Source organism: Lutra lutra, chromosome 10, assembly GCF_902655055.1.
Source record: "Lutra lutra chromosome 10, mLutLut1.2, whole genome shotgun sequence".
NCBI classification, from domain to species: Eukaryota; Metazoa; Chordata; class Mammalia; order Carnivora; family Mustelidae; genus Lutra; species Lutra lutra.
Window position 1 is genome coordinate 980,675 of NC_062287.1, and position 12,794 is coordinate 993,468.

The window sequence follows — 12,794 nt, forward strand, 5'->3', positions numbered from 1 at the left end:
AGCCATTAGGGAGATTCAAATTAAAACCACATTGAGATATCACCTTACACCAGTTAGAATGGCCAAAATTAGCAAGACAGGAAACAACATGTGTTGGAGAGGATGTGGAGAAAGGGGAACCCTCTTACAGTGTTGGTGGGAATGCAAATTGGTGCAGCCACTTTGGAGAACAGTGTGGAGATTCCTCAAGAAATTAAAAATAGAGCTTCCCTATGACCCTGCCATTGCACTACTGGGTGTTTACCCCAAAGATACAGATGGAGTGAAAAGAAGGGCCATCTGTACCCCAGTGTTCATAGCAGCAATGGCCACGGTTGCCAAACTGTGGAAAGAACATAAAATATTTGAAGGAGAAATTTAAATATTACATATTTTTGCACAAGAAAATCCTCTTGGTTACGTTGGTGGTTGTGATAAGGATTTCTGACTCCGCTCGGGCTCCTGACAGGACGGCGCTGCTGCGTCCTGGCATTAGATGAGGCAGACCATGTCTCCTTCGGCCGATGATGTGTGCCCGGAAGCATGTTTGTTCCAGCCCCGTGGGGTCTTAGGAGCCGGGGAGGAATGTAGCAACAACCCTTTCTGTCTGCGCAGTGACCTCCCGGGGTGGCTATTCCGTCCCCTGGGTCTTGAACAGGGACAGCCTAGAGTAGAAATCCCACCAGGGCCCGTGATGGGCTTTCAGTCTTAACTCAGAGAGACCGGGGAGCTGGGAGTTCCCGCTGCGTGGCCCAGGATGAGCGACACTTGGGTGGGAGGACCCGGTCCCTCGCATTCTCCCCCCCTGCAGCCTCTCCGTGCATCCCCACCTAGTCCCACAACTTCACAGACGTCCCCTGCCTCCCACAGCTTCATGTCCCGTGTGCTGGACTCCATGACCCTCCATCTAACGGCCGACAACACCTTCCCTTGGTCACCTCCCAGGAATCGCTAAATTAGGAAAATGAGCCGGTTCTTCCTCACTCTTACCATGTCCCCCAAAACTGCTCCTCTCCCAGGCGCCCCTCGGCGACCCCAGAGCCTCAGCTACTGCAGGTGCTCAGGCCAGAAACCCACTTGTTCTCGTTCCAAACCCTGTCCTTGCCCTCCAGACCAGCCTGCTGCTGAGTCCGAATGATGCTAAGATGACATCTCAAGTATGGTGTGTCCCAATCTCTGTCACCTGTGAACATCCTTTGACCTGTCCTCCAAGGCCCAACACCACTTCCCTCCAGTTCTCTCTAGCTAGAGAGCTCGTTCTACCTACGCCCTGGATCCTGTCACTTTTCTGCTCAGAAACTCCTCCAACGGGGCACCTGGGTGGCTCAGTGGGTTAAGCCTCTGCCTTCGGCTCAGGTCATGATCTCAGGGTCCTGGGATCGAGCCCCGCATCAGGCTCTCTGCTCAGCGAGGAGCCTGCCTCCCCCTCTCTCTCTGCCTACTTGTGATCTCAGTCTGTCAAATAATTAAATAAAAAAAAAAATCTTAAAAAAAAACCTCCTCCAGCAAACCCATGATGCCCTTAAAGTAAGACCTGGCTCGTTAATACACAGGACACAGCGGAGTCCTCCTACCTCCTCAGGCCACACCCTCCCCCGACACATAATCAGGCACCACCTTCTCAGACCCTGGAACACGCCAAGATTTTCCGCCTCTGTGCCTGGACGTTATTCTACATTTTCTCCCCCCAGAGCAGGGAACCTCCTCCCAGCCACCCCGCTGGCTGACGGAAGAAGATGCTCTTGTCCCCTGGTGCTACTGTCCCAGGAAGGGTTCTTGAGCAGCCGGACTTCAGCGGGCAGCTCCCCCTGCCCCAGCACCGCTCTCCCCATCACTGTGTCATTTCTTTAATAACATCCTCATAATTATCTATCGCTTTGTGTTGGTTGTGCTTGATTTCTTACTCCCACCAGACAGAACTCGAAGAGGTTGAGCTCCGTGAGTCTCCCTCACTGCCCGACTCCTTGTCCTTGACACCGTGTCCGTCATCTGAGTGAATCGACAGGAGAGGGAGCAAGTCCCTGGGGGCCCGTGGCGGGGTGGGAGGCACTACTCCGTGGCCGTGAGCCTGTCCCAGGTCGGCAAGTGCTCAGAGTCTGTGACTACTCGGCTGCTACCTCCGAGAAAACGGGAGGCAGAGAACATTCTACTGATGAACGAGGATGATGGGAGAAACTGGGCTTCCAGGGCAGTCAAGAAGCACCACTGAGAGAACATTTGGGTTAGAAAAAAAAAAAAAAAAAGGCGGCTGGATTTCAGACTAGTTTTGTTTCATGTAAGTGAGAACACACACTGCACGATTTGCTTCTTAAACCCAAACATTCTTGAACTGTTTCCCGACTTTGTCCAGACCCAGTCCTACAGGACTACTGTTGACCAAGCTCTTTCTTCCTCAGGTGTGTAAGGAATGCGTAAAGATCCAGAGGTGGAAAGAATGTCCCGTGGGTGGAGGGACAGAGAGTGGGGGAGGGCACACGACCGCCCCTGCCGCCGTCACGGAAGGTGTCCTCCTTCCGCACCCACTGACAGAACTTCAGGGAAGGGCTCAACCCACACTGCGGTCATCGTATTAAAAGTGAATTATTCTAGGAAGAAGGAACGGGTCAAAATTAAAAATCTTTATTAAATACCAAATAAAATGCCCACGGAGATACATTGTCTGACTGGTGCCCACCGTTGCCTCCCACTTCCATTCAGCGTGATCCGACAGCAAGTAAAGGGGCCCAGATCAATGCTCCAGGACCACGAACATGTCTACGGAGCTCATGCTCTTTGGCCACTAAACAGAGGGGTAAACTCATCATTTTGACTTATAATAAATTAGGCAAATAATTATTATATTTATTTGAACGATCTCCTTTTCTCATCTAACAGTACAACCAGCTGTTACTCTTCAGTGTGTGTGTTATCATCCTGGCATTGGGGTCAAACGCAAACTGTAATGGTCCTCTGAAGAAGTAGAAAAATCCTGGAAATACAGACGAGGGAAATAATGAGAGATCTTCAAGTGAATCCATTCTGCACCACACATAACTCAGAACAAGAGTGAGCTAGTGTAGGACGGCACTGATGAGTGGCTGCACGCGTGTGCCACTGTGCTACGTGTTTGCATGATTCGTGGCATCTCTCCTTCCCGGAAAAATGGGAGAGGTCACTAATGAGAACAAAGTGAGAGTTAGGGAGAGTTTGTGGTTTCCCCAAGGTATCACCTCTAAGAAAAGATGGAGGAAGAACTCCATCTCCTCAGACTTCAAAGCCAGAGCTCTTAAAACATTAGATTATGCAGTCTCCAAAGTAATAGAATTCTATGGTATTTTAAATACTCCTACTTACCCCACTAGGTCCTAAAGTGCAGTGTGGGGGGCAGTTGAACCCAAGAGAATCAGGCCAACCATAAAAAGCCCCAAAGGCCCACTGCCCACTCCATATGCACCAAAATCAAGTGTCTTAGTGATAAGATCATAAGCCTCATGTGTGTTAGGATCATCAAACCCTTGCATCTCCCTGCAAATTCTCTTAGAACGAGCACAGCTGTTACCTTCTCATCTGCCCATTACTAGGGATAAAATTTTGTCTATCTCAAGGACACGGGAAGACTACTATTTTTTTTTAAACAAATGAATTATTTAATGTAGGCAATTTGTGACTGCCACAGAAGTCCAGGCAGGTCTGGATGGGATGGGAGAGAGCAGGCAAGAGGATGAGAAAGGAAAAGGACACCCGCCGTCTGTAAGCTTGGCTCACACCTGGTTGCATGTTTATAGCAACGTAGTGACCTGAGTCACATGGTGTGAGAAAGCACCCTTTGGCAGTATGAGCAGGTATGAAGCAGAGACTTGGAAATTATTCAGGAAAAACAAAATTTAAACTCCAACTACAGAAATTAGAAAGTTAAAATGTTCAGAAGTTTAGAATAAAAAGGGTATAAGATTGAGTGATTTGAAAATCGTTCGGATTCTCCACGTGATTTTGATTCCATAAAATGTCCCCGAGCCTCCCCATTGGCAACGAAAGGAAAACCTCCTTACCAAAGTGCTGAAACACGGCGTCAACCCCCGCAACCCCGGGAAAGTCATCCGCTGTCAGTCTGGGGAAGCCTTGCTCCATGGACTGGCTGTTTTCATCAAATCTGTACCGAGTGAAGGAAACACAGCTCCACGTCACGCATGCCGTCGTGTTACTGCCCCCATGTGGGATCCCAGATCACTCTCAAGTCAGGGGAAACAAGTCTCAAACATCTTTAGGACTACAAAAATTTATCACTTTCCCCGATGATAAGCTTAGCACAGAAACCAACATTTTCTCCAGGGACCAGAGTATCATGCTGTGCCATGGGGGTTCTCTCTACATATGTCTGAGGTCAAGTTTCCAAGCCTCGACCCAGAGCCCTGATGCCTTCCTGCCAGAAATGCATGAGGACCACAAGCACAAGACATGGGAAGTGAGTTCGCCATTTGGCTGAAAAGCTCCTGGTTTGCTCTCTCACCTGCCCTGTAGACAGTGTCTCTACAGCCTGACACACCTGCACTTCCCATGGGGGCCTGGTGTCTGGACGACTGCAGGTGGCCTCTCCTGATGTCTTCTGGTGTCTGGATCTATGACCCAGTGCCCAGCCATTCTGAGAGCCCTTTATCATATGGGAGAAGCCGAGTAACTATAAGTCATCTTCTTCACAATCAGAAGGTTGGAAGTTAGAGCAAGGTAGAGGGTGGGAGTGAGGGAGTTCCTTCAGGAAAGAGGGTAATTTCCCTAACGAGGCTTCATACAAAGCCATTCCATCCGAGTCTTACCGCCAGTATTTGTCCCCTACGAAGAAGTACGTTTTCTTCTTTTCCTTATCAGAAGAGGCCGCATCAATTTTCCCCACAGTTGCAGGAAAACCCAGGGTGTGGATGCCTTTCGGATAACCTGCTACTACCTCCGTTCCTCTCACGGCCCAGAACTGACCTCCTATTGAAAAAGGAAAGCCAAAAAATTTTAGTGAAGACTGTGGTTTTAGAAAAGGTTTCAGTACATTCTTGTGCAAAACCGGAAGCCTTGGTTTTAATTCCAACCGCTAACCCAAAGCCCAGGCGATAGCCAGTATTTCACCAATATTCCCCGAGGGAGCGAGTAAGTCAATGAGCCGTTAACTCTGGTCCCTGCCCTTTCTGGGTCATATGTTTATTATCTATAAATACGAGAGTTTATTACAGTTTATAATTACGGTGACTGGTCCTGGTCACCGGTGACTTCTTAACCTAAGTGTCTAACGTGGAGCAGTTTGTGTGTCTGTGTCACTAAGTCGGTTGCTTACAGGACACTTTCCCTGGGATCTCGTGGTCACAGGTCCGGACTGTGCTTCTTCTGACACCTTAGGAAGCCACCCCGAGTTCAGCGACTTAGGGCAGCGGGACCCCTCAGCATCTCTGCTTCTCCTCCTCACACCTCCCCTCCAGGCCAACCCCGAAGCCCTGCCTCACGTCCCGCCCGGCTGATCAGGGCGATCCCGTCCCACCAGCTCCTGCGCGGTCTCCCCGGGGGGCAGACGGCGCCTTCTGCCCTGAAGACCTTTTCTACCCTCTACACGCTCAGCCCCTGACCACACAGCAAAGTTCCCTTCGACACGCATCCTAAACTGCTCCTCCTCCTCCACTCCACCTGCTGGGTGTGGGGCCGGGGCCGGACCCTCCACCCCGGCTCTGCCCGTGTGTCACACTCCCAGCTTCATCTCTGCCGCCTTCGCTAGAACAGGAACCTCGCTCGGGCTCGCCGCCCGCCAACGAGCACAGCGCCCGGCTCGTCGCAAGACCACGTACGCGCCGGGTGAACCGACGGACGAGCGCAGCGCTTCAGAGCTGCGGCACCGGGCACAGCGGCACAACGTTTCGTTGACTCCTCATAAAAGTGAGATTGTCAGAAATACCTAACTTGGAAAAATCCCCACCCAGGTCGAGGTTTAACCATTTTCTGCACAACTTTAGAGTCAAGGGAAAAAATTAAAAATGGAATTTGAAAAAAAAAACCACCCTGAAAAATGAACAAAATTATAAACACTACATATCAAACCTTGTAGGAATGAAGCAAAAGTTGAGAAGAAAGGGGTATTTGCAGGTGTATAAGTTTACACCAGAAAAGAAGAAAGGGCTGCAAGTTAAGGACCACGCTTAAGCTGTAAAACACAACAGAATTAGTTCAAAGACAGCACAGACGGGGCAGCAATGCTGCAGACAGAAACAACTTAAATAGACCGTCAAAACACAATAGAGAGGATTAGCAAAGGTGAACATTCGTTCTCTGAGAGGATGAATAAAATCATTACACATCCTGTTGTCCCAGAGACGGGTAAAGTGAGAAGCACGAAGATTCAGTATTAGGAAGGACAAAGGGAACAAAACTTCAGCAATAATGAAAATAAGAAAATAACACTCAGAAAGTTCCTTATCAGTTGACTTGAAAACAGACCAAGTTAATACATTTTTAGAAAAATATGTTAGCAAAACTGATTCAAGAAGTAATAACAGCTCAAAGAGGAGATTAACTGTGGGGCAAGTGGAAACAGCAGTTTACAAATCTGATACAGGAGCAGAGAGGCCCTGTCTGTCCCATTAGCTACTGCACCCATCCTTGCACTGACACTGCATTATTTCATCCGCCCAAGCGCTACGATGCAGGACATTCCTCCTCATCTTCTTCTTCTCCAGGAGCATCCTGCCTATTCTTTTTTATTTTTTTTTAAGATTTTATTTATTTATTTGACAGAGAGAGAGAGAACAGAAGTAGGCAAAGCAGCAGGCAGAGGGAGAGGGAGAAGCAGGCTCCCCGCTGAGCAAGGAGCCTGATGCAGGGCTTGATCCTAGGACCTAGGACCCAAAGGCAGCTGCTTAACTGACTGAGCTACCCAGGGCACCCATCCTGCCTATTCTTGGCCTTTGCTCTCCCACACAAATTATGGAACTAATTTGTCAAGTTCTGTGAAAAATATTTTGGCATTTGAAAAAAAAATATTTTGGCATTTGAATGGAAAATTCCTTGTGTATCCAGATGTGTCTATCATTTCTATATTACATCAGTATTATTATACTATACTACATTATTATTGTTACATTTCTGTATTAGTTATTACTATTTTTCTATTCATGAACATGGGATAGCATCTATTAGGTCTCATTGGATATTTTATTTTTAAAATTTTTTTAAAAAGATTTTATTTATTTATTTGACAGAGAGAGAGACAGTGAGAGAGTGAACATGAGCAGGAAGAGTGGGAGAGGGAGAATCAGGCTTCCTGCTGAGCAGGGAGCCCGATGTGGGGCTTGATCTCAGGACCCTAGGATGATGACCTGAGCCGAAGGCAGACGCTTAACCCACTGAGCCATCCAGACACCCTCTCACTGGATATTTAAAATAGAACTTATAGTGTTCTTTGTACACATCCTATTTAAGCATCAACATTAGGCCTTACAGTAATAAACCAAATAAAATTAATTTAACTTAATGGAGAAAATTCATGTCTTGGTGAAATTGTTGTAATGGAAGTTATTTCATCAAATTAAAATTCTTGCACAGTACTTACCTTTAAACACAAAAAGGGTATCTTTGCTTGTAACTTCATATGCAGCATCTAAGTCTGAGGGTAGAGAGGGCCAAAATGTAGAAATCAAATGAAATTCAGGTTCAAGGCTCCAGTGAGATCTGCGCCAGAAATATCTGGAACACACAGAAATTAATTACAATTGTTTTTCTCCTTTAGATATGTATATAAAGGAACATATTCTCTCTCTTTCAAACAATGGCAACTCAGAAGTCGGTATGGGACCATCTTCCTTCCTGTGATCCCAGGGTAATGATATCCATGACCATGTAATTGTTACGCTTTAGCGGTGTTCAAAGGGAGGGAAAAATTCCTCCTGACCTTTAAGATCTTCCAGCTGGACAAAGAAGTAAATTTACATGACACAAATTAATGGAAGAAAAAAAACTCAGATATTATTACGTGCACACAGAGCACCGTTACGAGACCGAGACCTGAAGACATGACCTGGGCAGGGAGCTGTTACACTTTCGAGGCAGAGAGCGCACGGAGCTGTGAGGCACCGGCAGGACAAAGGAAACGTAACTCTGGGAGCTTCGGCTGCTAAGGAATTGTAAACAGACTTGGGCTGGCAGAGCCCAGTAGTAACAGGTCACAAGGGCGGTAGACACGGCCTTCTCAGCAATAAATGCCCCATCTCCGGTGATGAGGACGTGTCTTTACCTCCTGGCACAGGGAGGGCCCTTTCACCTGAACATTCACCCCCTGCTTTCAGGGAGAGAGAGGTCAGTCTCGGTGTCCCTCCTGCCCAGGCTGGCTCCTGAGTGACTTTCATTTAAAATATTCGAGATGCCCAAGTGACACATTTTGGGGCAGCTATCACTTGGCCCCAACAGCACTCTAAAAGCCCATCCATGATAGATATATTATGCACTCATTAACATTTTTGAAAAAAGTAGCGGGAAAAAGTACACCTACTTATGTTTGTATGGGAATAGAGTATCTTTTTTTTTTTTAAAGATTTTATTTATTTATTTGAGAGACAGAGATCACAAGTAGGCAGAGAGGCAGGCAGAGAGAGAGGAGGAAACAGGCTCCCCGCTGAGCAGAGAGCCCAATGCGGGGCTCGATCCCAGGACCCTGAGACCATGACCTAAGCTGAAGGCAGAGGCTTAACCCACTGAGCCACCCAGGTGCCCCAAAGAATAGAGTATCTTTTAAAAGGACAAAGGGTGGGTCGAGGTGGTCGCCCATATGGGGAGAACGAGGCTCTGCAGAGGTCAGACGTGGGAGAGGGATTTTTCTTTTCACTCTGTCTTTTGGTGCTATTTTAATATTGTGCCAGAAACACTTTTTCTGAAATTAATTTAAATAGTAGCATTTGTCAGCAAAGGTAAAGATACATTCCTACTTCTAAAGACGCAGCTTTTGGAGTAACGTCTACCACTATCCGAGAATACCTGGATCATTCAGAATGAGCAGTAAATGTAACATACTAATGACCACGATGTGGAATTCGGTCTGCGTTTCCTTCTTTGCTCCCAGCAAGTGCAAACCTGGAGGCACCATTCCATCTTACTTCCACGACTTAGGATCCCAAGGAGGTTTTAGAATGGGCATTTAAATGTAGCAATTACTCATTCCCTAATTCAACTCACTCACCACGTGCACCAGACCTGTTCCAGGCCCGGGGGCCCTAAAAGTGAACCACACACATAAAACCCCATGCCTTCATCCAGTGTACGTTCTAGGGACCCAGAATCATCCTTAACACGATCCGCACTATTCTAAGGAGATGATAAAATGCAACAAGAGCCAGATCTGAATGATCTGTTAAATGTAGAGGAAATATTTTCTCAAAACGTTTCCGTCAAGTCTCCGTTCTCCTTTCTAAACATTGAACGTCAGAAGAAGAGAGAGGGAAATGGAATCTTCTGGTCTGACCTGTCCTTAAAGAAGAGGATTTCTCCCCTCAGGGTGCTGACCGCATCGAAGGACAAAGCAGGGTCACACGCGGCTGGGGTCCCTGGTCCTGAAGTCACAGATTCCGTGGGCACCACGGGACCACCTGGGGAGACAGGGGGAGATCCTGAAGGGAACAGATGTGGGGAGGCAAACAGAGGGACTGTGATGCTATCGTCCACGTGAGTGCTTTCCCAACACTCTCAGGGGCTTTGAGAGGAACTGCAAATGCGTCGTGCTGCATTTTCAAGCTCTCCCGAAGACCACCATTGGAACACTTTCCTAAAAACATCAGGAAGGAGTAGGCATTGTTTCCAGCCTCGCTCACCGTACAGGGACTGGATGCCATCCACGTCATCTTGAGAAAGGCGGAAGTGGGCCAGGTCTGTGTGTGCGCTGTAGACTGGGTACATCAGAGCGCGGGGGTCGGCCGAGTGAAAGAGACCCAGGGAGTGGCCAAGTTCATGAGCAGCGACCAGGAATAAGTTGGTTCCTATGTGAAGAACCATAAATGTTCAGACATCACAGCTGTTTGTTCCATAAACGCACATGTAAGAACACATGCCAGTCATACGGGCTACCCTCAGAATACCGGGTATCTCCTTATTTGTGGACGGGCTCATTGATGGGCATAGGCCCTACTTAATCATTCTTCAAGGTTGACTTGAAGTCAAGATAATGAGAGCTAGTTACCATATTCCTTCTCCCAGGTCTCTCTTTGGTCAGGGAAAGCTGGTCACTTCACCTATAGTGACAATGATAAACACCGTTTCCAAAAGATATGTTTTTTGGAGGTACCAAGACTACCGTGTCATCATGTGTGAATCTTCATTGTCTCTACAAAGTCGGTTATTGTTCAAATTTAGTAACATGTGCCAGAGGTAACCTCATTTGAAATTAATCACAGAGGATTTATGTTATTCCTCAAACTCTTATGCAACAAAAACTGGTCATTTCCTGTGGGGATTTAACCAGAGTTGTTCTTCCTCCTTTTCAAAATAATCCAATAATTTTTGATGGTTAAAAACCTTTCCAAGAGTAGGTGCCAAAAGGGATAGACACAGTCTTTAGTTTAAAACAGAAATATGTCCAATAACAGTTTTCTGCAGCCCAAGGACAGCTGAATTCAGCTTTTCTTTATATGATAAATGTTTTTATTGAAATAGTAGAAATAATTTAACCAAACCTCCAGGTAATTATGCAGAAAAGAATAGTTGTTTGAATAAAACAAGAACATTTCTTGTAGCACAAGTTTTTTACTCTCAGTAAAGATGCTCTTTGCATTTGCATTAAAAATTTAAACAATCTTGAAAATAGCAATTTTCTCAACAGTGTGTTTGTAAACTTCAGGAGCCACTTGAAAAAAATAACTAAAATGTAGTTAGCTTCAGTCATTGTGTTTAAACCTAGTAAAAGCTTTCAGAATTAACTTAGGAAGAAAAAAAAATAAAGCTCCTAAGCTAGAGGTAGTTACAGGTTTACTTAAATAGAGGACTTAACAATTTCCTTTATTTTCTGACATTTTCGCTGATATTTTAAGAGAAAGAGTCCAATGGAAAGACAAGAAGAAACCCAAGGGCACATTTTAGGTTGGACGTGATTCAATGCAATTCATTCTACCTTTATCGTTTCCAGTTAAAATCATCAAAAGCATTGTGAAAATGCCCATTCTAAAACCTCCTTGGGATCCTAAGTCGTGGAAGTAAGATGGAATGGTGCCTCCAGGTTTGCACTTGCTGGGAGCGAAGAAGGAAACACAGACCGAATTCCACATCGTGGTCATTAGTATGTTACATTTACTGCTCATTCTGAATGATCCAGGTATTCTCGGATAGTGGTAGACGTTACTCCGAAAGCCGTCCTGAGAGGTAGGTGACCCACCTGACTGATTGTCCGTCCAGAGTTCATCGTCGTCAAAGTGGGCATCTCCAAAAATGCCGGGGCCGGGCGGGTAGGCATGACCCAAAACATTGCCAGGTCCATCAAAAGGGCTAAAGTCTCCATGATCTAACAGAGAAAGTGTTTTTATTGGAAAGATAGGTAATTCAGATCTCTTTGGAATACCCTCTCCCAACAGCACCTAGATAAATAGATGCATTTCATGGTTTTTGTGGGGTTTTTTGTTTCTTTGTTTTACCTCTAACTGCAAAGGAGATCTTTATGTCAGCCTCTCCTTCATCAGCCCTGGAGAAGGTCAGTGGAGTCACCTCCTGCCAGAGGCTCAGGGCTTTCTCAATGGCAGAATCAACAGCATCTCTTGGCAAATCCAAGGTATAATTTATAATCCTTTAAGAGAAAAATCGAAGAAGAAGTTCTTTTCTCCTGTGATAGTCATTAGTAAAATCTGGGTAGTGTGTGAAAACCTCTTTGGACCCGTTACCTGTAGGTAAGGTGGGTTTTCCTCCACTTGGGCATGCCAGGGAAGGTGGTGAAGTCACCAACGTCGGGAACACCACACCTGGGCTTATGCATCATCTCCAGAGTGTCCGCGTCCAGCTTCCCCGTCACCTCCAACCCGAGGAACTTCTGCATTTCTCGGATTTTCTCAACGATGGGACCATGGTCCCTTCTTCTAACAAATGGTTTCGTCTCTTTTGCAAGTTTGTAGTATTTTTCCAGGTATTGCTAATGGAGTAGTAAACAACAGAAACTCAACATAATAATATAAAATATCAAATTGGCCTTATTAACTAGTTCATGAGTTGTCAGCAACCCATCTAAGACGTGTAAAGGAGTTCCATCCAGCTATAGAACGGGGCGGGGGGTTAAAGGCAGAAAGGGGGTCAAAATTTATACTGTTAATATAGACCTTGTTCAAGACTGATGTAGGATAAATTCTTTTGCCTACACATGACAAGTAACGATATGAAAATTATTACCTACGATTATTTGAAAATCAAAATGAGTATGTCTGTCCTCCCTATTGCAACCAAAGAAATTCTAAAGCCAGAGACATTTCATGCATTTTTCCTTTGCTCCCCTCATTTGGCCCCAAAGCAGCTGCTAGTGTCTTCTTACAGGAGCTGGAGGAGTCCGACGCCCTTCCTGCCCCTTGCTTCCCTTCTCCATTCAAAGCTACCGACAACCCATCTCCAGCACTTGCCGATTTCCCGGGGCTAACTCATTCCAACACAGGGACCACCAGTCTAAGCCTCCTCTGGGTTGCCAGACGAAGCCGGAACATTTGTTCCCGCCCCTGGGATGGGCCGTGGCTGCGGTGGCCACCATCACCAAGTACCTTCACAAAATCTGCGTCTGAGTCCTTGCTCACGGCTCCATTCAGTCGGTATGCCGAGCAGACGGGCAGACACAGCAGCACGAGGACGGCGAGATGTCCCAT

General features: G+C 46.4%; 1 protein-coding gene across 1 annotated transcript; it reads right to left on the bottom strand.

The window, feature by feature from the left end:
- Positions 1–2,635: 2,635 nt before the first annotated feature.
- MMP10 (matrix metallopeptidase 10) lies at positions 2,636–12,794 on the bottom strand. The gene is made up of 10 exons (XM_047691806.1): positions 12,693–12,794; positions 11,835–12,079; positions 11,592–11,740; positions 11,336–11,461; positions 9,783–9,947; positions 9,437–9,581; positions 7,535–7,668; positions 4,770–4,929; positions 4,008–4,108; positions 2,636–2,947 (listed from the first exon to the last, which is right to left on the bottom strand). The coding sequence occupies exons 1-10, from the start codon at positions 12,792–12,794 to the stop codon at positions 2,847–2,849; spliced, it is 1,428 nt and encodes a 475-aa protein (XP_047547762.1). The 3' UTR covers positions 2,636–2,846.